Source organism: Anabas testudineus, chromosome 18, assembly GCF_900324465.2.
Source record: "Anabas testudineus chromosome 18, fAnaTes1.2, whole genome shotgun sequence".
NCBI classification, from domain to species: domain Eukaryota; kingdom Metazoa; phylum Chordata; class Actinopteri; order Anabantiformes; family Anabantidae; genus Anabas; species Anabas testudineus.
Window position 1 is genome coordinate 12,631,339 of NC_046627.1, and position 24,638 is coordinate 12,655,976.

General features: G+C 39.2%; 3 protein-coding genes across 5 annotated transcripts; 2 read left to right on the top strand and 1 right to left on the bottom strand.

Moving 5' to 3' along the window:
- The first annotated feature begins 457 nt into the window (after positions 1-457).
- LOC113168732 (myelin-oligodendrocyte glycoprotein-like) lies at positions 458-3,293 on the top strand. 3 transcript variants are annotated; one of them, XM_026369767.1, is made up of 6 exons: positions 458-553; positions 1,338-1,715; positions 1,823-1,915; positions 1,995-2,125; positions 2,300-2,380; positions 2,821-3,293. In XM_026369767.1, exons 1-6 carry the CDS (start codon positions 499-501, stop codon positions 2,827-2,829), a joined length of 747 nt encoding a protein of 248 aa, XP_026225552.1. In that variant the 5' UTR covers positions 458-498; the 3' UTR covers positions 2,830-3,293. The 3 variants fall into 3 exon arrangements, with proteins under 3 accessions (XP_026225552.1, XP_026225551.1, XP_026225553.1); XM_026369766.1 differs by having other exon boundaries at positions 2,300-3,293; XM_026369768.1 differs by having other exon boundaries at positions 2,010-2,125; positions 2,300-3,293.
- Positions 3,294-7,381: 4,088 nt separating this feature from the next.
- Positions 7,382-9,504, top strand: LOC113168734 (myelin-oligodendrocyte glycoprotein-like). Its single transcript, XM_026369769.1, has 5 exons — positions 7,382-7,513; positions 8,131-8,517; positions 8,677-8,769; positions 8,898-9,008; positions 9,460-9,504. Exons 1-5 carry the CDS (start codon positions 7,417-7,419, stop codon positions 9,495-9,497), a joined length of 726 nt encoding a protein of 241 aa, XP_026225554.1. The 5' UTR covers positions 7,382-7,416; the 3' UTR covers positions 9,498-9,504.
- Positions 9,505-13,152: 3,648 nt separating this feature from the next.
- Positions 13,153-23,748, bottom strand: LOC113168737 (butyrophilin subfamily 1 member A1-like; the record flags this gene model as incomplete). The annotated part of the gene is made up of 6 exons (XM_026369773.2): positions 23,310-23,748; positions 22,687-22,774; positions 21,590-21,709; positions 20,735-21,016; positions 17,106-17,447; positions 13,153-13,412 (listed from the first exon to the last, which is right to left on the bottom strand). Coding segments are annotated over exons 2-6 (1,086 nt in total), but the record flags the coding sequence as incomplete, so codon positions are not given.
- Positions 23,749-24,638: the final 890 nt, after the last annotated feature.

Below are 24,638 nucleotides of genomic sequence, written 5' to 3' on the forward strand. Positions count from 1 at the left end.
CTGCTAAAGGCATCTAACCCATGAAACAAGATCAATAGAGAGTATTTAAACTACTCTTCTTTTTCTATTTGTTTGATGCTCATCTTTAATGTATTACAAACGAATGTGTTTCTATAACAGTCCAGCTCTTTCGCGCTCTGTCTGATATTTTCCACACTGTAGATGACTCATGATGATCAAGTATTTATTTCAACCACACGACTAATAGTCTGCTGAAAGCGAGCAAATAAAAAGAAACTAGTGATGTGCTGTTTATTTTCTTGCTGACACACTGCAAGAAATCACCTGGATATCAGCTCTTACTGCTATTTTTACTCGTCTTCATTATAGATGGAGAAAAACGAAAGAAAACAAAAACTAAGCGATGCGGGGGATTTTATTCATTAGACATACGTAGACCTACATATAAGGTTGGAGGCAGCTGTGTCTAGAGTCACAGTTTCACTTTTCTTCATACAAACTGACTTCAAGGAGCTCACTTAGTGTTTTTATTTTACCATGTCCTCGTCTTTTATTATCGTTGTGCTCCTTTTCATCTTCTCTTCAGCTAAAGGTAAGAATTACCAGCTAGTTATGAGCTAGTGTTCATCTAATGAGTTCATTTACACGTCACATTGTTACAGTTATGAGTCATTTGTTGTGTATCTGCTGCTGGGAGACGTTTAGAAAGTGGGAATAACAACATTTAGATGTTGTGTGTTGATGAGTTGCGTTCACGTACATCTTGTAGTTAGTTCACACACAGAAAAACGATGGTTATGTTAATGACAGCTATATAACCGTTTTAGATAACTTATAAAATACAAGTCAAATCGGATAAAGAGGACTGACCAGAAACTGAATATAATAATAAATAATACATATAATAAATAACCAAAAAATGAATCTGATGACATGTTTAAAGCCAAAGAATATAGATAAATAGTTGTATTTAACATTGACTGGGAGGCTGGAAAACTCTCCAGTACCAGAGTGGATCACCCCAGTACAAGGCAACACATAGATTGAGCTTTGGTTTATTTGATTATATTACTGTACAAAGTCATTGTAGGTTGGGGAGCGTTACAGCAGTGTTGTTGTGGTGTCGCCCAAACATAGATTATTGCACGTCTGGTAAATCCAGCTGTTTGGGAGGAAAGTACATTTGGAGAGAAACTGTTCCTGTGTCTGCAGTTGGTTCCACTAATACACTTCCTGGAAGTTTGGTATTAATGTGTGGGGTTTTTTTTATTGAATTGTAATGTGATTAGTTTCTGACATGAACTGGGAAATTTCTGACAGACTGTCAACAACTCTGATTTAGATCAACATGTTGAAGTTTTCCCCCAATTTTCCAGGTGAGTCTCTGGTGATTGGTTCCCCTCAGATTATCAGAGCTGCCCCACATGATGACGTCATCCTGCCCTGCCACCTGGATCCTCCATTCAATGTAGAGGGTCTGACAGTGGAGTGGTCCAAGCCTGACCTCAAACCTGATCCCTCAGACCGGCTGAGCAGGGTCGAGTACGTCCACCTCTACCGGGACAGACGAGAAGTCACGGACATGAAGCTTCCGTCGTACGTCAGCAGGACGAGTCTGTTCACAGATGACCTGAAACATGGAAACATATCACTGAAGATCAGCAACGTGACGCTCGCTGATACAGGGAGATACAGATGTTTCATCCCCAAGTTACAAAGCAGAGTGAAGGAATCAGTCGTTCAGCTTGTTGTTGGTGAGGACGTTTGTCCACATGTTGTTTATGGGTTCAGGCTGCAACATAAACTTGTTTAGGATTCTTAACTTAAAGTCTCATTGTAAATCTACATATTTATTTTCTAGATCTGGACTTTGCTAAAACCTCTTCACCAGAGACACCACTTCATCCCGGACATAATGAAACTGGAGATCCAAAGGACTCAACGGACGACACAGGTGAGAAGACAGTTCAGTGTATCGAGATCACATTTGTGTGTCTTTTTATTCCAGTTGCTGAAGCTTTTATCTCTGTTAGCTGATTTCACACCAGGTGCTCGATCCAGTCTGACCATCTTGATCCCAGTCATGTTTTCTGTCATCCTGCTGACGTCTGTGATCGGTGGACTCGGTGGATATTTTTATAAACAACAGCATGAAGAACAGAAGGTCAGTTGGAAACAAACACACCTCTTTGTTGCTTTATGTTGTGTCAGTCTTTCATAATTTCAGGGGGCTGCCCCATGCAGACCTATTCCAGTCCATGTGTAGTAGTTGTTGTTGTGGTTAATGGAGATGAGATCTTTATACAATTCCTCTCCTGCGTCTTTAAATTCAAACCAGCAAAACCTGAAGCTAGAGGGAGACCTACTGGACCAGCAGGAGTCAGGTCTACTTAGTGGAGCATCCTGTCAAGACAAAGATGTAAGTCTGATGTAAACACGAACTTTGAACATGACTGGGAGGTGCTTAGATGTGAAATGAGTCACGGACACAGTGGACTCGAGTAACCAGGTTACTCAGGGAAACCAGTTTATTTTTAGGTAATTGGGGAGCAGGTTTAAACATATTTAAGAGGCCTGGTTACTGAAAAACCTACATACAGCAGATGATTAATCTGGTTTATCTTCTACCTTGGGCTGATTTTGGAAGCGTGCTGCACAGTGAAAAGTGAATTATTTCGATGTGTCGCTTTCGGTTTAGTTTAATTAAAAAGAAGCCCCATTTCTACGTGTAATGATCCCTCCATTCATCCATTCAAGTCAACAACCCATTCTCTGAAAACAGCAGAGGAAGCTCTTCCGTTCACTGGGCTGCGTTTCTCCAGGTGCACAGTAGAAAAACGTCTGTTTTCTTTTTCACAGCTCACTTGAAGCTGACGCTCTTTGGCAAATATGTGTACAAGAACTGCTGATTGTCTTGAATCGCTTTGGATCAACATGAGCTGCATGAATGGAGAGAAAGACGCAGGACTTTCTTGAATGAGGAGCTTTAACCACAGATGACATCTACTGACCACAGAGTGACCTATGATGGACTAAAGCTTCATTCACACTTTTTTACCCGTTCTCTTTGCCAAAGGATGGTAATGTGCCAAATGTTGTGTTGGTATTCATCCATCCAGACTGAGTTGTGGACCTGTTTTGCTCAATGTCAGTACCTTTAGATGCACAGTGCACTTTATTATGTTCACTTGGATAAACTCTGAAACACGAAGAATGCTTAGTCATGTGTTTGCAGCAAATCTTCATAGTGACCTCAAAATGTAAGAGAGACAAGCACATCAGATGTAAACTGAAACTAAACTACAGACATGTATTTTGATGAACATTAGAAACCAAAATTCTTTTTAATGGTGCAGCCTAGTTTCATAAATACCTCACTTAGAACCAGCGAGTAGATACTGATAACTTTGTAATGTCTTCTTGTTGAGCTCCTGTTCTTTAGTATCACTGTTACCTGTATTAAAACGGCTCATTCAGAAAAGAGCCTTAGAGGATGTTTTGTGGTTATAACTTTTATGACTGACGTGAGGTCACCTCCTCCTGTTTTAATTGTTTACCTCGTGAATCAATATGAAAGTTTGTTAATTGTCCGTTTAAGTCTCACCACTCCCTCAACATCAACTGTTAAAGTGTCTGTGAATCAGGGTGTGGATGCATCCAGCAGCAGGCTGCTGCATTTACCTGAGTTCTAGAAAGCTCCAGGTAACGCATATCCGACAAAGTCCAGTGTCGGGTCTTGATTATATGTATCTTGAATGTATTTTTTCGTGATCCTGATCCACTTGAGTTTACTCCATTTTAGCACTGAATAATATTTTTTTATAGTTCGTACTTGATGTTACAGATGCTGCAAACATCATTGTGTTTGTCATCAATAAAGATACTGTGTAAAGTGAACGCAGTGAGAATGAGCGGCTAAGTTAAGCTGAACCAGCAGCTCCACTTTCATCTTCATCTTGTAAAATTTAAGCCTCTTCCCTGTTAAAAAACACTTTGAACATTTTTGCCTTTGAAGTCATGGTTGTTTTCATTAAACTAACACAGAAAAAAGATATCAACATGAGAGAAATTAGATATGTGTACAAATTGTGTTGAGACCATGACAACAGTGGCATTAGACACTGTTGCTGAACCAGCAGTATGATGAATGATACTGACTGAGTAGTTGACATAGTATTTACATCCTGGAGCATTCACAGCCTGTGACATCATATCCATTCATTCAGTCTATTGGATACTCCTTCGTTACACCTTCTGTAACGTCACATACCAGACGAACATGTTGACAGATGTCAAAACTGTGGTTTACTCTGGAATGATTGTCATTCATCTGCAGCATGTTTGTTGTAGCATCAGCATTGCAACATGTAGGTGGAGACACATCCCGTCTCACCTCAGTGACCCTGGAATGGAAAATAATGCAGTTGAATAGAATAAAACCTATTTTTACAATGCATTCCTAATGAAAGTCTTAACTCTGCGTCACTAAATTCATGTGCACGTCATGAATGATGGTGTTAGAGTATACTGCTCTATCCATACTGTGCATGCTATGGGTGTAATAAAAACTAAAATATTTAATTGTCATTGTAACTGCTGTCAAGTATCAGTTGTTTGGTTGAATATTTAAATAATGTCTATATGAAAGAAGGGAAATTTTCGCAAAACATGGAGGAAAGTGCAATGCTTGGCTAAGGAATTTTGGTCTTGATGGAAGAAAGAATATCTCTTGAACCAGCAACAGAGACAAAAATGGCACAAAACCCGTAGAAATGCAACAATCAATGACATAGTGATTGTGCAAGTTGACAATGCACCTCGAAATGAATGGAAGTTGGTTAAGGTCACTGAAGTATATCCTGGTAAAGATGGATGTGTGAGAAAGCTTCAATTGTTGATTAGTGACAAAGCACTGGATGAGCGAGGGAAGTGTCTTACTAAACGTGGTCACTTGGAAAGGCCTATTTATAATACTGTGACTTAGCTTGAAGCTGAGTAATATAGTTTTGTTGTTTTTATGTTTTCTTTAGTCAAGTTAAGGTAGTTTGTATATTGTACTTCTGTATACTGCTGTCATGTATCAGTTATACTGTTCAAGTATCTGTAATTGTTGGTTAAATATTTAAGTAATGTCTATATGAAAGAAGGAAAATTTAAAGAAACGTACATGGTTAATAGCAGGTCATTACAGCACTTGTGTGGGAGTTTGTCGAGGCGGAACCAGTCGACGTGTTGTCAGGGAGTTGTTGTGTAACACAATCTGCTGCATGTGGATGAGGTTGTTAGTTAGAAGATGGGAGCTGAGCTGAGATGCTCTGTGGAGCTTTCTGAAGGTTTTGATGGCGGAAAGTTTGGTCCCATGTTTATTTTCCTCCCTGTGAGATAGTGCGGACAGTGAGGTACGTTTTGTTTTAGTGTTTTGTTTTGTTTTGTTTTAGTGTTTTGTTTTGTGCTGAAGCTGCTAAATGTTAACATGACACCAAAGTGTTTCACTTAAACTCCGTAATCCTGAATCCATGTAAATATGACATTTTATAGCTTTAAGTAATTGTTTAAGTGAAATTTGTGTTGTTCGTATTTATTGTTCTATAGTTTGTTTTTATATCCCTTAAGAAATTTGTTTTGTATGTATTTTATGTGTCTTTTCTTCATGCTGAAGTTCGTGAAAATAAATACCTGTGAACAAATGAACACCTTGTGTCCGTGATACCTTATGGGGAGTGACAGTCATTAGCACCTGTAATACTGTATGTAATAGAGATGATATTGTTTGTTTGTTTGTTTGTTGTTGTTGTTGTTGTTTTTTCAATATAATGGGCATGAATGGAATCTGAACGGTGGCTCTTGGCGGGAAACCAGAGTCAGATTGACCTCAGGGTAAACTAAATCAGAGCTCTGTATACAGAGCTACGCTAATCATACTGTGAATATATCTGAACACACTGTGATTTGTTTGATTATTTATAATGTACAGGTTCAAACATTGCCAGGCACTAAATCTAAACAACTTGCACCTTAATGATCTATGAACAGGTAAAAGTAGAATCAGTAGAACTAATTTCACAGATCGATCAGCTCCTCTGACTTTGACAGCATGAGTTTCAGTTGTGTGTTACTCAGCCACACCATCAGCAGTTTCACTTTATTATTTTTGTTTTTATCTCTGGGCAACTCAGCATGCAGTGAAAAACCCCAGTGGTTTCACTTGAGGTTTACCTAACACTTGACTGTACTACGGGTGGCGATGAGTCGTTATAAACTAACCTTACCGTGTTTCCCCTTGAATATCTGGATGCTGATGTAGCTTTCAATCACGAGTCTCAGATGAGAAAAGTGTCTTACTCATGGACAACAGATACCATTGTACCAACTGTTGCACAGCTGCCCCCAAGTGGAAGAAATGCAAAGAATGTAAAGTGACAGTTTACATTCTTTTTTTTTTTTACATTTATATATATATATTCTGTCCTATTTAATAACACATTAATTTCTGAGACTTTCATCCGGGTATTTCCCACAGCTATAAATAGTTTTATATTAGAAATCTCCACTAATAAAAAGAGCCAACAAAGAGCGTAGGTTGAGGAAAGGCTTTTTTTTTAATCTTCTAGTTTTAGTTTTTATATAATAGACCAGAATAGCTGTTCCATTATGTAATGTTTGTGTTGTAAAGAGCAGGGCTGGAGGCTGGAGGAGGAGCTTATAGGTAGGACAAGGTTCAGGTATGAACTGTCACACACAATACCTGACCTCATTCCTGATTAGTTATGCCTGGTAACAGCTGTTTGTCTGTATAAAGGTGCACAGGTGGAGTAGCTTCATATTAAAGATATGTGTTTAATAATTTGATGTTGCTATATGGCTGTTTCCTTTCTTTTTTTTTACATGTTTAAATACTAGTCACTATCAGACCAGTTGTCGTCCAGTTCAACTAATAACTTAGCTGTCTGGCTTTTTATACTGTATATCACCAGTGGGTCAGTGGGTCAAAAACATTTACTTCTAAAATTCTGTTAAGTGTTATTCGAAAATATCTACCCTATGAGACAATAATCAATAACGCATTATATCACACATAAAAATCGTAGATTCAAAGCTTATGGGATAAACGTGTCGTTTATAATGAGTATAATTATATATATATATATATTTTTTTATTATTTATATATGTATATATATATATAAATTTGTTTGTTTGTTTGTTTTTTTTCCAAAACAAAAGTTTCGTAAATATTGGTGTTCAATTCTGGGCACTGTCAAATGAAGCATTATTCGGGGAAATACCTCTAAAAATACTTTTACGTAACAATGACGTCATACACGTTAAACGCTAATGTCGTCATTGCGTAACGTCGCTGCCATGGAGACACAACACGAGTCGGGTATTTAAACCGTCGTCCAGGAAGTCCTCGTCAGTCTGATCAGTGACTTCACGGAGGCAGCTGCTCTGTTAACATGCTCACATCTATGGTGGATTTTAAAGATTTCAGCTCAACTCTTTCCCTTGTGACTGTTTTCCTCTTCTTCACTTTCTTCTGGACTCCGGCTAAAGGTAACGTTACATTAATACTTTACTAATGCTCAGTATGATTAAGCTAGTTAGCATTAGCTTAGCTAATTTTACCCACTTGCTGCTTTGAGGTTCAACTTGTCACCGTGCTCAACATCCCGTTTGTATAACTGTAGTTTCATATGATTGTCTGTATATTGTATATGTTAACTAACAAAAGTACTTAACAAGTAACCGCCAGCTACTACAGGGTGTTTTATGATCTAGCTCAAGTTGACTGTGATGCTAGTGTTGCTCATAGTTTCAAATGAATGAGTCTCATTTTGGAAAACAGTGGGAAGTCCTTCTTAAAAACACAGTTTACCAAATATGAACCTAATGAAAACAACTCTGTATGAGGGATTTATTGTCCTTGATATTATTCTGAAGATTGTTTTAATACATCGTTTCAAGAGTATTTAACAAAATTCTAACCAAAATAATTAATAAATCAAGAAAACAACAGATACCCTGGTTTTAAAACAACCATTAAAAAATAGCAAAAGTACAAACATTGTAATGTTAAAAGAAGCTTGGGCTACAGTTGGAATAAACTTGGTGGATTAGTTTCCAGACTTGCGGCACTTTTCAGATGTTTTAATTTTCCATCTGTTTTCCAGCTCTTCCAGTTCAGCCTCAGGTGATTGGGTCACTTCAACCAATAACCTCTGCCCCAGGTGATGACGTCATCCTGCCCTGCCACCTGGAGCCTCAGTTCAATGTAGAGGGTCTGACAGTGGAGTGGTCCAAGCCTGACCTCAAACCTGATCCCTCCGACCGGCTGAGCCGGGTCGAGTACGTCCACCTCTACCGGGACAGACGAGAAGTCACGGACATGAAGCTTCCGTCGTACGTCAGCAGGACGAGTCTGTTCACAGACGACCTGAAACATGGAAACATATCACTGAAGATCAGCAACGTGACGCTTGCTGATACCGGGAGATACAGATGTTTCATCCCCAAGTTGAGAAGCAGAGTGAAGCAGGCGATAGTCGAACTTGTTGTTGGTGAGTGAAAATGTTGACGTGTTGTTTATTGGTTCAGATTTGACTGTTGGCTGTTCTAGTTTTACTAAATCAGTGGCAGTAATGTTGACGTAACTTAAAGCTGCTGTTTTGTCTGTTGCTGTTAAGTTCTAATCATGTTAAATTTTGTTTTTTTTCTAGATCCAAACTATGTTAAAATGGGGACAACAGAGACAGAACTGAGACTCACAGATCTACAAACTCCAGGTCCAAATAAGGAGATGGACCTTATGGGTGAGGAAACATTCAGTCTGGTGGGCTAAATTATTAATGCTGACACTGAACCAAATTATATCCTTTGAATAACGCCAACAGTAGATTTCACCTTTTCATTTATTAAATTTTTTTATTTTCTTCTGCAGGTCGACCAAGTCGGAGCCATCTGATCCCAATTGTTCTTGTCTGTATTGTGCTGATCTTGAGTGGTGGAGCCTGTGGATATTTACTAAAACACAACTTCCAGGGAACAAAATGTAAGTCAGACAAGAAGAATACATATTGCTTCCTCGGCCAGCTTCCAAACTCTGACCTTTCTCTAAGCAGCTGCTTCCAGCAGAACGTCCTCACACTGATTAAAAATGCAGAAGAGGTTCTTGACATGCAAAAACAAATGATTGTATCTAGTAGTCTGAACTTATTCACCCAGCAGGTGTCTTTCTATTTTTGACTTCTTCTCTTGGAGAGAAGTTGCCCAGACTCATTTTGAAAACAATCTCCAACCTAGTTTAATTAGAAAACGTTAAAACAAACAAGCATTTTATCTTTAAACACTGCACTTTGCTTTATAGATGTAGTCAAATGAAAACTGTAAATGCATCATTAGTGCCAACCTTCATATGCCGTCTGATCAGCGGATGCTGTGTTAACAGCGCTGTCAATGTGTGTAAAAGGTCTAGTAGTAATATTTGTTTTCTTCATCCACAGCTCTCATGAAGTCTGCAGCTGTGCCGAACGCTGGATGAACACAGATCCCCCTGGAAAAAGGCAACTGAAGTATTTGGAGGTCTCTGAATCCTCATGTCTACATAAGCTTTTTACACATGAACAGCGTTATTTACTAAATTTACTTTGACTGTTTCCTGTGGAAAGAATCTTTGTGGAACCTCAGTGTATTTTACAGCAGTCTTTGTTTAGTAGAGGACATTTTAAAGATGGACCAGAGATGACAGCTACTCTACTCACTCCAGAGAGAGATGTCCTGGACACAATAAGACAAAGGATTCGTTCAGTTTTGGATTCATCCAGCCACATAGCTTGTGATCGTCAGTACCGACGATGTTGGAGGATGATAACTGAGATTTTTTTGTATGTTTAACTGGATTGGATATGGATTATCCACTAAATGATTGTTTTTAAGCTCCTTTTCCAAAACTAACTGAATAGTGCACTGTAAATCATGGAGATGTCCACGACATCAGACATTTCATTCATGGATTATTTAAGTTTTTACAGATAGCAAGTTGAAACACAGACTTACAAAGTCAATATAAGCTATTTGGGAAAGCAAGGAAAATGTACCTTTAACCAGAGACTCATCATTCATCTCCAATGAGCTATTTTTGACTATTTACGGTTGGTTTAGTGAGAAAATAGGACTGATTTTAAATTAATATATGAATAAAACGGCATGTATTTGGTCAGGAATTAAATGTGTTTACTGAACTGTATGAATTCCACTGTACTCAGGAACATTTTTGTCTATGTTCTGTTATTAACACCAGAGTTACACCTTTTGTTTACATTTTGTGATGCTAAAAGTGTAGTTTTATATATTTGACCAGTTTACATACTACTTAAGTATTAGTTTCTGAGAAGTTTCTGCTGGTGACATTAAAACCCAGAACAAAGCACACTGGTTCATCACTCATTTAAATCCCACTTTAAATGATTAAACCATCATTCAGAGGAGGGTGGTTTCTGTTGGGATGTTTTGTGGTCGTCTCTCCTCACGCCTCGCGTCTCAAACATTACATTTAGGTTGAGGCCCCAGTTGTCTGGCAAGTGTGATTTAGAGCCGAGTTTCAAGTTTAATGTTTCCTGTGTTGCTCTGTTTATATGAATATTGGTCCAAAAAAGCTAATTTCCTTGTTTGGTCACAACCTCTTTGCACTTTTCACTCTTAGAAACTAATTTAAGTAGTTGTGTTTTGTAGGGGATTTCAATAAAAATCCCCTAGCAGTACTAAAATGCTGAAAGTATATTTGTGTGCTTTTATTTATTTATTATTTAACTAAATTAATTAATGTGTTTTTCTGTATTTTGCACTTAAATTCTGCTCTTTGACATGTTTATACATGATTGTGTTTATTGTGTCATTGTATGGTCTGATCTCTGTGCTCAGAATCGTTAGATGAAAACTGTGAAACAAAAGCACTAAACTAAAACCACTGTTATGTGAACATGGGTTCAAAGATAAATATATCATAATGTCATGTTTAAGTTTTTTAAATTGCTGGCTCCAAAAGAATCTGTACTAAATTATTTTCTCTACAGATAAAATTTAATGACAATGAAAATATCTGAATGTCAGATGTCACTACAGATAAAATATTTATTTAGCAAATGTTGTGTTGTTGTGTGGCTCCCTCTAGTGTTCGCTTACACTAAGTAGAGTGTTGTGAAAATTGGATGAGGTTCATTTTTGATGTTTTGCCTTTTTGCTCCTGAGAAAGTGGTGGAGGAAGTATTAAGATCTTAACTGAAAGTACAAATACCACACTGAGGAAATATTGCATTTCAGATCTTTAATATAGTTACAAAAATGTGTGAGAAATCTGAGAAATCACATTCTAGATGTAAAGAAATAAACATATTGCTAAAAAACTCAACTCTGTTCACCAACATGTTAAATGCTATGATGGAAAAAATCTTTAGTTCAAATTCCAGTGATGTACATGTTGGTTCAGGTATTTTAAATTCTAAACAAAGTTTGTTCCAACAGGTTAATCAGTACATCAGCATACTTTCTAAAAACAGTGTTTTCCTGTAGCTGTAGCACCCAAAGAGGTCGTTAGGAAGAGTTAAAAACATATAAAACCAAAAGGAGAAATGGAAATGACCCCCTGATATTTGTTACAGCATCCCGACATCAGACACCAGTATTGCATACATTCATACTGGTGTACACTGCACAGTTGCAAGAAAAAGTAATAGAACAATCTTCTGCATAAATATGTCGTGAATATCAACCAACACAATATTTGTCAGCAGATGAAAACACAAACAATCATCCTTCTTGTCTTTATTGAACACAAACATTAAACCTACCGAGGTATGGTGGAAAGAGTAAATGAACCTTACGATGTCACTTAACTTCAACTGAAGTCAGATGTTAGCAAACCTGGAGTCCAATCAATGAAATGAGAATTGGGATGGAGGTGTGGTATAGAGCTTGACTTATAAAAACACAAAAAATCTCCACAGAAGTGAGCACCCAGCCAAGATGGACGCACAATACTAACTCCTCTGTTTGTGTGTGAGTAGAATAGCATGATCAGAGAACGGTGTACCGACATGAAACCATCAACACAGCAGTATGGTGGAGGGAGCATGATGGTCTGGGGCAGTGGAGTGGAAAATAAATTCCTAAGTTTATCAGTATGATGTCAGGGTGGCTGTACTTAAACTGAAGCTTAGAGGAACCTGGATGATGCAGAAGTCATTCTACTAGAATGACTCCTCCTCTGGAAGTGGTCCAGTCCAGATCTGAAGCAGACCTGTGAGGATCCAAATTTCCTCTTTGTACAGGTCTAATCCGCAGCTACAGGAAGAGCTTGACTGAGGTTATTGCAGCCAAAGGTTTACTGTCACTGTTTTATTTAGTCTCTCTTCCATCACTCTGTATGTTTAAAGGGTGTTTTGAGTAAAGACACAAACACTCGTGACTGTTTGTGTTTCATCAACTTAGAAATATCATTTTCATATCTGTAACATTAGTAAAGTTCAGATCACAGTCTGTGACCAATTCCTACAGAAAACCAGGAAACTGAAGATAGTTCTCATGTTTTCTTGCAACTCTCAGTCTGTCTTTCTACTGTAGATGTTAAACCAACTGCTGAATTTCACTTTGCATCTTACTTCTTTTCTTTTCCGTGTATGAAGAAGATGTTGAAGACCTCCATCCTCTTGTGACTTTCCACAAACTGAAATGACAAAGAATTGAAGCTGACGTTAGAACAAGGAAATAAATGAGCATTAAATACTTAGTGACAGCTGAACTAGTTTAACTTAATCTTGACTTGTTCTGATACTTTCTTATTAAAAAAACTGCTCAAGCATAAGCATCATTATCATTATGAATCTCAGCAGACAGGAGTAATGCAAGAAGGAACATGAGTGCATGTTTAAATATGCATAAATAATGTTAAATAAAACAGATTTGGGAAAACCTGCAACACATTCGAATGCTTAACGTATCAGTTTTACCATATGAAAATCAAAGTACATCCAATGCAAACAGCAGCGATGATGAGAAGAGTAGTAAAGTCTGGATCTGAGGTGAAATAAACTGAAATGATAAAACATGATATTTATATTTCAAACTTAAACATAGATTAAATGTAGAACTGAAAACACTTTGTATTTGTTATTTTTACATTTAACAACTATCTGTGTCTCTCTGGTCTGGTTGATGTTTCTCTGTTGGACTCTACAGATGATGTTGTTGCTGTGTCTCTTCTCCACAGTCACTCTGCTGCTGACAGTATAGAGGTCATCAGGACCTCTGACTGTCTCTGTAGGTCCAGCAGAGAGGATCTTTCCCTCAGCGTCCAGCCACAACAGCTCAGGCTCTGGATACCAGCCTTTAGACTCACACTGTAGAACCAGTCTTCCACTAGTATTTGAAATAACCTCTATGGACGGTGTAGAGACAGAACCTGGTGGCAGGAGAGGAAACAAATCCCAGTGACTTGTGGACGGAGCATTTTCATCTATACACAATCTGATTTATGTTAACGTCTTCTTCTCTTTCGGCTTTTCCCATCAGGGGTCGCCACAGCGAATCATCCTTCTCCACCTAACTCTATCATGGGCATCTTCTACCCTAACATTAGCCAACCTCATGTCCTCTGTTAAGACATCCATATATCTCCTCTTTGGCCGTCCTCTTGTCCTCCTGCCTGGCAGCTCCATCTCCAACATCCTTCTACCAATATATTCACTATCCCTCCTCTGAACATGTCCAAACCATCTCAGTCTGGCCTCTCTGACTTTGTCGCTAACACAGGCAACGTGAGCCGTCCCTCTGATGTACTCGTTCCTTATTCTGTCTAACCTGGTCACTCCTAAGGAGAACCTCAACATCTTCATCTCTGCTACCTCCATCTCAGCCTCTTGTCTCTTTCTCACTGCTACCGTCTCTAACCCATAGAGCAGAGCTGGTCTCACCACTGTCTTGTAGACCTTTCCTTTGAGTCTTGCTGACACTCTTCTGTCACACAACACTCCTGACACTTTCCTCCACCCGCTCCAACCTGCCTGCACTCGCCTCTTCACCTCTTTTCCACACTCTCCATCACACTGAACTGTTGACCCCAAGTACTTAAACTCCTGTACCTTCTTCACCTCAGCCCCCTGTAACCTAACGCTTCTACCTGGATCCCTCTCGTTCAGACACATGTATTCTGTCTTACTACGACTGACCTTCATGCCTCTTCTTTCCAGGGCAAACCTCCACCTCTCCAGCTGTTCCTCTACCTGCTCTCTACTCTCACTGCAAATTACAATGTCATCCGCAAACATCATTGTCCAGGGAGATTCCTGTCTGACCTCATCTGTCAGCCTGTCCATCAGCATAGCAAACAAAAAGGGACTCAAAGCTGATCCTTGGTGTAGTCCCACCTCCACCTTGAACTCCTCTGTCTGACCTACAGCACATCTCACCACCATCATACTTCTCTCATACATGTCCTGAACTAGTCTGACGTACTTCTCTGCCACTCCCGACGACCTCATACAGTACCACAGCTCCTCACTCGGCACCCTGTCATACGCCTTCTCTAAATCTACAAAGACACAATGCAGCTCCTTCTGACCATCTCTGTACTTTTCCATCAACATTCTCAAAGCAAAAATGGCATGAAACCATACTGCTGCTCACAAATCTCCACCTTCTTCCTAAGCCTGGCTTCCACTACTCTTTCCCACAGCTTCATTGTGTGGCTCATCAACTTTATTCCTCTGTAGTTGCTGCAGTTCTGCGTGTCACCCTTGTTCTTAAAGATCGGAACCAGAACGCTTCTCCTCCATTCCTCAGGCATCTTCTCACTCTCTAGAATCCTATTGAACAAACTCGTTAGAAACTCCACTGCTGTCTCTCCTAAGCACTTCCACACCTCCACAGGTATGTCATCAGGACCAACACCCTTTCCACTCTTCATCCTTTTCAGAGCCTTCCTAACCTCATCCTTTCCAATCTCTTCTATTTCCTGCTCCACAACATCAACATCTTCCTCTCTTCTTTCCCTATCATTTTCCTCATTCATCAGATCCTCAAAATACTCCTTCCATCTTTTCTGCACACTCTCCTGGGTTGTTAGCACCTTTCCATCTCTGTCCTTAATCACCCTTACCTGTTGCACATCCTTCCCATCTCTATCTCTCTGTCTGGCTAGCCTGTACAAGTCCTTCTCTCCTTCCTTTGTGTCTAACCTGTCATACAGCTCATCGTAAGCTTTCTGTTTGGCCTTTGCCACCTCCCTCTTCACTCTACGCTGTGCTTCCTTGTACTCCTGTCTACTTTCCTCAGTCCTTTCTACATCACACTTCCTTCTAGCTAACTTCTTCCTCTGGACGCATTCCTGTACTTCCTCATTCCACCAAGTGTCTTTACCTTCTTTCCTCTTTCCAGATGACACACCTAGCACCTTCCTACCTGTTTCCCTGATAACTTCTGCTGTGGTTTCCCAGTCATCTGGAAGCTCATCCTGACCACCCAGAACCTGTCTCAACTTCTGCCTGAATTCCTCACAAGTTTCTTCATTCTTTAGCTTCCACCACTTGGTCTTCTTCTCTGACTTCCCTCTCTTCTTCTTCCTGACCTCCAGAGTCATCTTACACACCACCATGCGGTGCTGTCTGGCTACACTCTCTCCTACCACCACTTTGCAGTCACTAACCTCTCTCAAATGACCTCGTCTACATAGGATGTAGTCCACCTGTGTACTCCTACCTCCACTTCTGTATGTCACTCTATGTTCCTCTCGCTTCTGGAAGTAAGTGTTTACTACAGCCATTTCCATCCTCTTAGCAAAGTCCACCACCATCTGTCCTTCCAGATTCCTTTCCTTCACACCAAACCTGCCCATCACCTCCTCATCACCTCTGTTGCCCTCACCAACATGTCCATTGAGGTCTGCTCCAACAACAACTCTCTCTCCTCTGGGGATACTCTCTATGACCTCATCAAACTCACTCCAGAATCTCTCCTTCTCTTCTAACTCACAGCCAACTTGTGGAGCATACCCACTGACTACATTCATCATCACCCCTTCAATTTCTAGCTATATGCTCATCACCCTGTCTGAGACTCTTTTCACCTCTAGGACATTGTTCACAAACTCCCCCTTCAGCATCACTCCTACCCCGTTTCTCTTCCTATCAACACCATGGTAGAACAGTTTGTATCCTCCTCCGATACTACGTGCCTTGCTGCCCTTCCACCTTGTCTCCTGCACACACAGAACATCTACCTTCCTTCTCTCCATCATGTCTGCCAGCTCTCTGCCTTTCCCTGTCATCGTACCAACGTTAAGAGTCCCTATTCTCAAATCTATGTTCCTGCCTTTTCCCTTCTCTCTCTGACCACGAACCCTTCTGCCTCCCCTCTTTCTTCGACCAACAGTAGTCAAATTTCCACCGGCTCCCTGTAGGTTAACAGCATCGGTGGCGGTCGTTGTTAACCCGGGCCTCGACCGATCCGGTATGAAGTCTTGTGAATGATTCGCATGGTTATTTTGGCAATTTTTACGCCGGATGCCCTTCCTGACGCAACCCTCTCTATTTATCCGGGCTTGGGACCGGCACAGAAGTCACTGGAATGCAACCCCTATGGCTAGATTTTTATGTTATCAGTAACATTTAAGAGTAATTATTTATTTTACAAAGTATTTTGGACTATTTAACACTAACATTTCAATGTAATGTGACACTTCACCACAACTAGAGTGTGATTTAAAAACTCCTGTACTCCTTCATATTTATACTGTACTAATACATTTATACAGTACATAAATATACACAGTATACAATCGTGCCCTTTTTGGCCACAGTTTTCCTGACGAGCAGGAACGACCTGACTGATTTGTGTACATGTGAACCTCATTAAATCATTTGTCTATTTGTATTAAACTTGTTTGACTATCTGTCTGTGGATCAGTTCCTGCTGTTGTTTCCACCTCTGCCTGTGGCTGCTCTTCGTCTTCTTTGATCGTCTGTTCAGTTAAGTTGTTGTCGTTCTACCTGTTCACCTGTGTTTTGATCCCTTCATGATCCATCACAGTAATAAATACATGAACTTAACCACATGTAGACTTGTATAGTTACAGAATACTACATATTTATCCACTTACCTACAATCAGCTCAACAAATGACTCTTCACCAAGTGCAGGGATGAAACATCGATATGTTCCCTCGTCAGAGAGTCTCACTCTGGACAGTTTCAGTGAGACGTCTCCGTGCTTCAGTTTGTTGATCAACAGTGATGTTCTTCCCGTGTACGACGGCTGTTTGAAATCCTTCAAGATCTCTTTATTGTTTCTCCACATGTGGATGAAGCCTGGGCTCAGGTCAGGTCTTCTCCAGTCCACGATCATGTCTGTAGCATCCACAGGAGTTTCCAGGTAACACGGTAAAACAGCTGATTCACCAACTGTTGCCACTATTTGCTGAGTCGGACCAACCTGAGTCTCACCTGTGAAGTAATACATCTGTATTTTAATTCAGTAATAACTTGCAAGGCTCTGTTTGCCAAACAAAAAACATGTTTGAGAAAATGCAGTACCTATAAAAAGTATTCCCCCACCTTGTATGTTTCATCCTTTTATTCACATTATAAATCAATCATGGTCAATAAATGTTAGCGACTTTGATAAAAAAAATCGATCTGTAAACCATTTCTGTGTAACTTTCGCTGTATGCTTCAGGTTGTTGTTTTGCTGGAAAACAAATCACCTCCCCCTAAGCCGTATTTGTCTTATCGACTGAATGAGATTGTCCTCCAGGATTGTTTATTTGCATTCATCTTACCCTCTACTTTAACAAGCCTCCCAGGCGCAGCTGACAAGAAACATCCCCACAGCATGATGCTGCCACCACCGTCTTTCACAGTGGAGATGGTGTGTTTGTGGTGATGTGCAGTGATTGGTGTGCATCAAACAAAGCGTCTTGTCTGATGAACAAAAAGCAGCATTTTGGTGCTGATGAGACTTTCTGTCATTTTTTGGTCAACATCATCGACTTTTATTGACCAGGACTTATTAATAATGTCAATAAAAGCATAAGCCATCCAAAAGGTGTGAACACATTTTATAGGCACTGTAAGTGGCAATGCTATTCTAAGCAGTTAAATGTTTACACTGAGCAGTTTTACTATCAGTGCGTTGGTTAATACACGTCTTCTTTTTTCCTATCTGTTTTGAATGGTGTCACTCTACTCAATTCTTATTCAATTTACTCAGTTAAGCCTGTTCTGTCTCACAGTACAGTAATGATTGGCCTTAAAACTACTCTCGAGTCATTATTGTTACACTACGTACTTCTTCTGTACCTCCATGAATTTACCTCTGCACAAGATGAAGAGAAGTGCACTGAAGACAGTGACTCCACATTTAAAGAGCCGGCCGTTCTTCTGATAATGCATCATGCAGGTCTAAAAATAAAGCAAGAAAAACAAGTAATAGATTACTTTCCTACTTATATACTAGTTAGTTTTGATAAATCCAGTCTCACTCCTCTCTGAACATGTCACACATTTCAAAATATTTACTCATTCAAACCAGTAGATGTGACTGAGCTGTACAGTAGCTGAACTCAGTCCATCAGCTGTCAAGGTCGTGTTGGTATTTGTGTAGTCGAACAAGTTCTCCAAGGTAAAAATCACATTATATAATGTACACACACACACAAACACACACACACACACACACACACAAACACATATATATATATATATATATATATATATATATGATAAAATGAAATCTTATCCTAAGTCCTTTCTCTATTGATGCGAGTCAACAAACAGACTGATTTCATCACAACTGACTCAACAAATCCTCCATAAATTTTCTCATGTCACATTTTTGCTGATTATAACTTTCTGTTCTGTTCTGTACTCAGTCCTGTTCCAACAACACAGACCAAAGATCCTGAGATTAACTGGTGCGAGTTCACACTTGGAACAAGAAGAGAAACAGAACAGAGAGTTCACTATAAAAAATAATAATAATAATAATGAGTAAAAGAGATTATTTAGTTATTTGGAGCTCACCTCTCCCGGTACTTCAGACTACCAGCCCGGTAACGTCCTCGACTGAAATGACAGGTGCCGTGAAAATACCAGTGAATGTCTGCGGCAGCGCGCACACACTGTTAAAGACCCTACGCAATTTGTCTAAAGCGCCCACATCGGGATCGAGTGTCATAAGCTGTAAAAAATGATTATACACTGCGTTTTTCCCAGTAAAAATAGCGAATAAAAGTTAATGGAAGCAGAGTGTTTGAGCCATTTAGGTTTTTCTGACGCCATCACATGTAAATGTAGATTAGTTTCATTATTAAGTTGAAAGAAATAAGTTCTTCTGCTTGTTTTACTGCCTGTAAAGAATCAGTAAAGTGTAATTTCCTCCACTGCTAAAACCTTTTTGGTAACTAACTTTCAGTTTATTTCACTTCACTGTTCGTGAAGTAAACACAGTATATTCAATAAATTCATTCTCAGCTGCAATCTGACATTTTACTGTCGTCATAAATGACAGAAGAGCCGTGTTCAGTGGTTGAATTCAGACAGACCTGTAATAAAGCAGGTAAACTACTGTGAGCAGATACCGACACAGAAACCTGGTTTTTACGCACAGTCACATGAACAGAAACGTGTAGATAAACGTGTAGGTCACAAACAAGGACTGGAGACGTGTTTTATTAAACAGTATAAAAGGAAGATTTATTACCAATGTAAATAGTTTATGGGTGTATGCATGTCTCATAGAGATCAGCAGCTAATTCACACACAGCTGTTCCTGCATTAAATCCCATCTCAGACAAAGGTTTTAGAGGTGTTGATTTATCTGATTTGGAGGTTTGAGTTTGTGCTGCTGACAACTCGTACTTGTCCTCATTGAGATAAATGGTTTGATCAAAGCAATTACAAGACGAGCTTGACTGAGGTTATTGCAGCCAAAGGTTTACTGTCACTGTTTTATTTACTCTCTCCTCCATCGCTCTGTATGTTTAAGGGTGTTTTGAGTAAATACACAAACACTCGTGACTGTTTGTGTTTCATCAACTTAGAAATATCATGTTCATATTTGTAAAATTACTAAAGTTCAGATCACAATTTGTGACCAATTCCTAAAGAAAACCAGGAAACTGAAGACAGTTCTCATGTTTTCTTAAAACTCTCAGTCTGTCTTTCTACTGTAGATGTTAAACCAACTGTTGAATTTCATTTAACATTTAAATATTTTCTTTTGAGTGAATGAAGAAGATGTTGAAGACCTCCATCCTCTTGTGACTTTCCACAAACTGAAATGACAAAGAATTGAAGCTGATGTCAGGACAAGGAAATAAATGAGCATTAAATACTTAGTTACAGCTGAACTAGTTTAACTTAATCTTGACTTGCTCTGATACCTTCTTATTAAAAAAGCTGCTCAAGCATAAACATCATTATCATTATGAATCTCAGCAGACAGGAGTAATGCAAGAAGGAACATGAGTGCATGTTTAAATATGCATAAATAATGTTAAATAAAACAGATTTGGGAAAACCTGCAACACATTCGAATGCTTAACGTATCAGTTTTACCATATGAAAATCAAAGTAATGCAAACAGCAGCGATGATGAGAAGAGTAGTAAAGTCTGGATCTGAGGTGAAATAAACTGAAATGATAAAACATGATATTTATATTTCAAACTGAAACATAGATGGAATAATGAAATGTACAACTCAATAAGACATTGTATTTGTTATTTTTACATTTAACAACTATCCGTGTCTCTCTGGTCTGGTTGATGTTGCTCTGTTGGACTCTACAGATGATGTTGTTGCTGTGTCTCTTCTCCACAGTCACTCTGCTACTGACAGTATAGAGGTCATCAGGACCTCTGACTGTCTCTGTAGGTCCAGCAGAGAGGATCTTTCCCTCAGCGTCCAGCCACAACAGCTCAGGCTCTGGATACCAGCCTTTAGACTCACACTGTAGAACCAGTCTTCCACCAATATCTGAAATAACCTCTATGGACGGTGTAGAGACAGAACCTGGTGGCAGGAGAGGAAACAAATCCCAGTGACTTGTGGACGAAGCATTTTCATTTATTCATCTGATTTATGTTATTAGTTACATTTAATAGTAATTATTTGTTTTACAAAGCATTTTGGACTATTTAACACTAACATTTCAATGTAATGTGACACTTCACCACAACTAGAGTGTGATTTAAAAACTCCTTCATATTTATATTGTACTAATACATGTATACAGTACATAAATATACACAGTATACCTACAGTGCCCTTTTTGGCCACAGTTTTCCTGACGAGCAGGAACAACCTGACTGATTTGCGTCTGTACATGTGAACCTCATTAAATCATTCATGTATTTGTATTAAACTTGTTTGACTATCTGTCTGTGGATCAGTTCCTGCTGTTTTTTCCACCTCTGCCAGTGGCTGCTCTTCCTCTTCTTTGATCGTCTGTTCAGTTAAGTTGTTGTCGTTCTACCTGTTCACCTGTGTTTTGATCCCTTCATGAACCATGACAGTAATAAATACATGAACTTCACTACATGTAGACTTGTTAAGCTACAGAATTCAACATATTTATTCACTTACCTACAATCAGCTCAACAAAATACTCTTGACCAAGTGCAGGGATGAAACATCGATATGTTCCCTCGTCAGAGACTCTCACTCTGGTATTTGTGGTGTTGTGCATCAAACATATCGTCTTGTCTGACGGACAAAAAGCACCATTTTGGTCCCATCAGACCAAACAACCCTCTTCCACCCGATCATGGAGTCTTTCACATGCCTATTGGTGAACTCAATTTGTGATTTAACATGAGTTGTCTTTAACAGTGGCTTTCTCCTTGCCACTCTCCCATAAGGATTTTACGGGTAAAGAACCCGAGCAGAAGTGTGCACGGCCTGTTCTAGGGAGATTCATGTGCCATATTCCTATCATTTCTTGATGATGGATTTCACTGAACTCTGGGGGATGTTCAGTGGCTTAGGGATTTTTTTGGTATCCATCTCCTGACTGATGCTTTTCAATGACCTGTTCTCTGAGTTGCGGGGAGTGTTTTCTTTTTGTTTTTGTTTTTTTGTCTTCATGGTCTAATGGTAGCCAGGAATACTGAATAACCAGTGACTGGACCGTCAGGCATAACTTTCTTTATACTGCAATCATTTCAGACACATTCACTGCACTCACGTGATCCACATTTCACTCATTGTGGGACTACTAGCACCAAATATCAGGACCTCTGTTCGATTAGGTCATTTTAAAGGGAGTGAATATTACTGCATTAGACATATTTTTATTTAATTTACATTACTTTTTAGAAACCTGTTTTCACTTTCACCTGTTTTTTCTAATATTTTTTTGTCCAAGTCATTAACTTTTATTGACCATGATTGATTTATAATGTCAATAAAAGGATAAAACATCCGAGGGTGTGCCAACCCACTGATAGTAGCCACTGTGAGTGGCAGTTCTACTATCAGTGAGTTGGTTATTGCATGTCTTCTTTTTTTCTACACTTTTGCTTCCTGTTTTGAAGAGTGTTACTCAACTCGGTTTTTACTCGAGTAACTCAGTTAAGCCTGTTCTGTCTTACAGCACAGAAATATTTGCCTTAACACACATCAAAACTACACTCGAGTCACTATTGTTACTCTATACTTCTTCTGTAGCTCCTTGAATTTACCTCTGCACAAGTTGAAGAGAAGTGCACTGAAGACAATGACTTCACATTTAAAAAGTTGGCGGTTCTTCTGATAATGCATCATGCAGGTCTGAAAATAAAGCAGTGAAACAAGTAATAGATTACTTTCCTACTTATATTCTAGTTAGTTTTGATGAAACCAGTCTCACTCCTCTCTGAACATGTCACACACTTCAAAATATTTAAACATTTAAACCAGTAGTTGTGACTGAGCTGTACAGTAGCTGAACTCAGTCCATCAGCTGTCACGGTCGTGTTGATATGTGTGCAGTAGAACAAGTTCTCCAAGGTAAAAATCACATTATGATAAACTCTGAAATCTTATCCTAAGTCAGCTCTCTTTTCATGTGAGTCAACAAACAGACTGATTTCATCACAACTGACTTAACAAAATCAATACATTTTCCTCATGTCACATTTTTGCTGATTATAACTTTCTGTTCTGTTCTGTACTCAGTCCTGTTCCAACAACACAGACCAAAGATCCTGAGATTAACTGGTGCGAGTTCACACTTGGAACAAGAAGAGAAACAGAACAGAGAGTTCACTATAAAAAATAATAATAATAATAAGCAAAAGAGATAATTTAGTTATTTGGAGCTCACCTCTCCCGGTACTTCAGACTACCAGCCCGGTAACGTCCTCGACTGAAATGACAGGTGCCGTGAAAATACCAGTGAATGTCTGCGGCAGCGCGCACACACTGTTAAAGACCCTACGCAATTTGTCTAAAGCGCCCACATCGGGATCGAGTGTCATAAGCTGTAAAAAATGAATATACACTGCGTTTTTCCCAGTAAAAATAGCGAATAAAAGTTACTGGAAGCAGAGTGTTTGAGCCATTTAGGTTTTTCTGACGCCATCACATGTAAATGTAGATTAGTTTCATTATTAAGTTGAAAGAAATAAGTTCTTCTGCTTGTTTTATTGCCTGTAAAGAATCAGTAAAGTGTCATTTCCTCCACTGCTAAAACCTTTTTGTAAACCTTTATCTCACTTTCAGTTTATTTCACTTCACTGTTCGTGAAGTAAACACAGTATATTCAATAAATTCATTCTCAGCTGCAATCTGACATTTTACTGTCGTTGTAAATGACAGTAGAGCCGTGTTCAGTGGTTGAATTCAGACAGATCTGTAATAAAGCAGGTAAACTGCCGTGAGCAGATACCGACACAGAAACCTGGTTTTTACGCACAGTCACATGAACAGAAACAGAACAGAACAGACTCCAAAACACAAGATGAACAATATAGTGTATGCGGCCCAATGCAGTGAAGAATGTTCTGAACTGTACATTGGAGAAGGGCTTGGGCAGAGGTGTGACCATTACATCCTTCACCCCCCCCCCCCCCCCCCCCCCCCCCCCCACCCATCTTTTGTTTCACCTAAGGAGCCTGTTCAGCCAAGGGGTGGAGTGAAACCAGTCCTGGAGCATAAATTTGTGGCCTCTAACCAACTATCTTCAGACTGAAGAAGCTACTTGGATGAGTAGCGAAACGTTTCAACTTATTAAAGTAAGTACAGTTGCTATGACTCAGCTTCCAGATAACTTCACCTGGACGACTGAGAATCTTCACTGACATGAACAAAAACAGACTCATACGAGCACATGTCCCTGAGGTTTGTTGACTCCCTTCACATGACTTTATATGTAAATATGAGATAAAGATAAACGTGTAGGTAATAAACAAGGACTGGAGACATGTTTTATTAAATAGTATATAAGGAACATTTATTAACAATATGCATAGTGTATGGATGTATTCATATCTTGTCATAGAGTAAATGAGTTTCAGTAGCTAATTCATACACACAGCTGATGCAACAATTCTGCATTAAATCCCAGGTCTTTCAGAAAAAGGTTTTAGAGGTGTTGATTTAACTGTGCAACTGATCTGTAGGTTGAAGTTTGTGCTGCTGACAACTTATACTT

Coding starts and splice junctions, on each gene's coding strand:
- LOC113168734 (XM_026369769.1), top strand. CDS start 7,417: ATGCTCACATCTATGGTGGATTTTAAAGATTTCAGCTCAACTCTTTCC. Junction 7,514..8,130: donor CTTCTGGACTCCGGCTAAAG/GTAACGTTACAT, acceptor TCTGTTTTCCAG/CTCTTCCAGTTCAGCCTCAG. Junction 8,518..8,676: donor GATAGTCGAACTTGTTGTTG/GTGAGTGAAAAT, acceptor TTTTTTTTCTAG/ATCCAAACTATGTTAAAATG.
- LOC113168732 (XM_026369766.1), top strand. CDS start 499: ATGTCCTCGTCTTTTATTATCGTTGTGCTCCTTTTCATCTTCTCTTCA. Junction 1,716..1,822: donor AGTCGTTCAGCTTGTTGTTG/GTGAGGACGTTT, acceptor TTTATTTTCTAG/ATCTGGACTTTGCTAAAACC. Junction 2,126..2,299: donor AACAGCATGAAGAACAGAAG/GTCAGTTGGAAA, acceptor AATTCAAACCAG/CAAAACCTGAAGCTAGAGGG.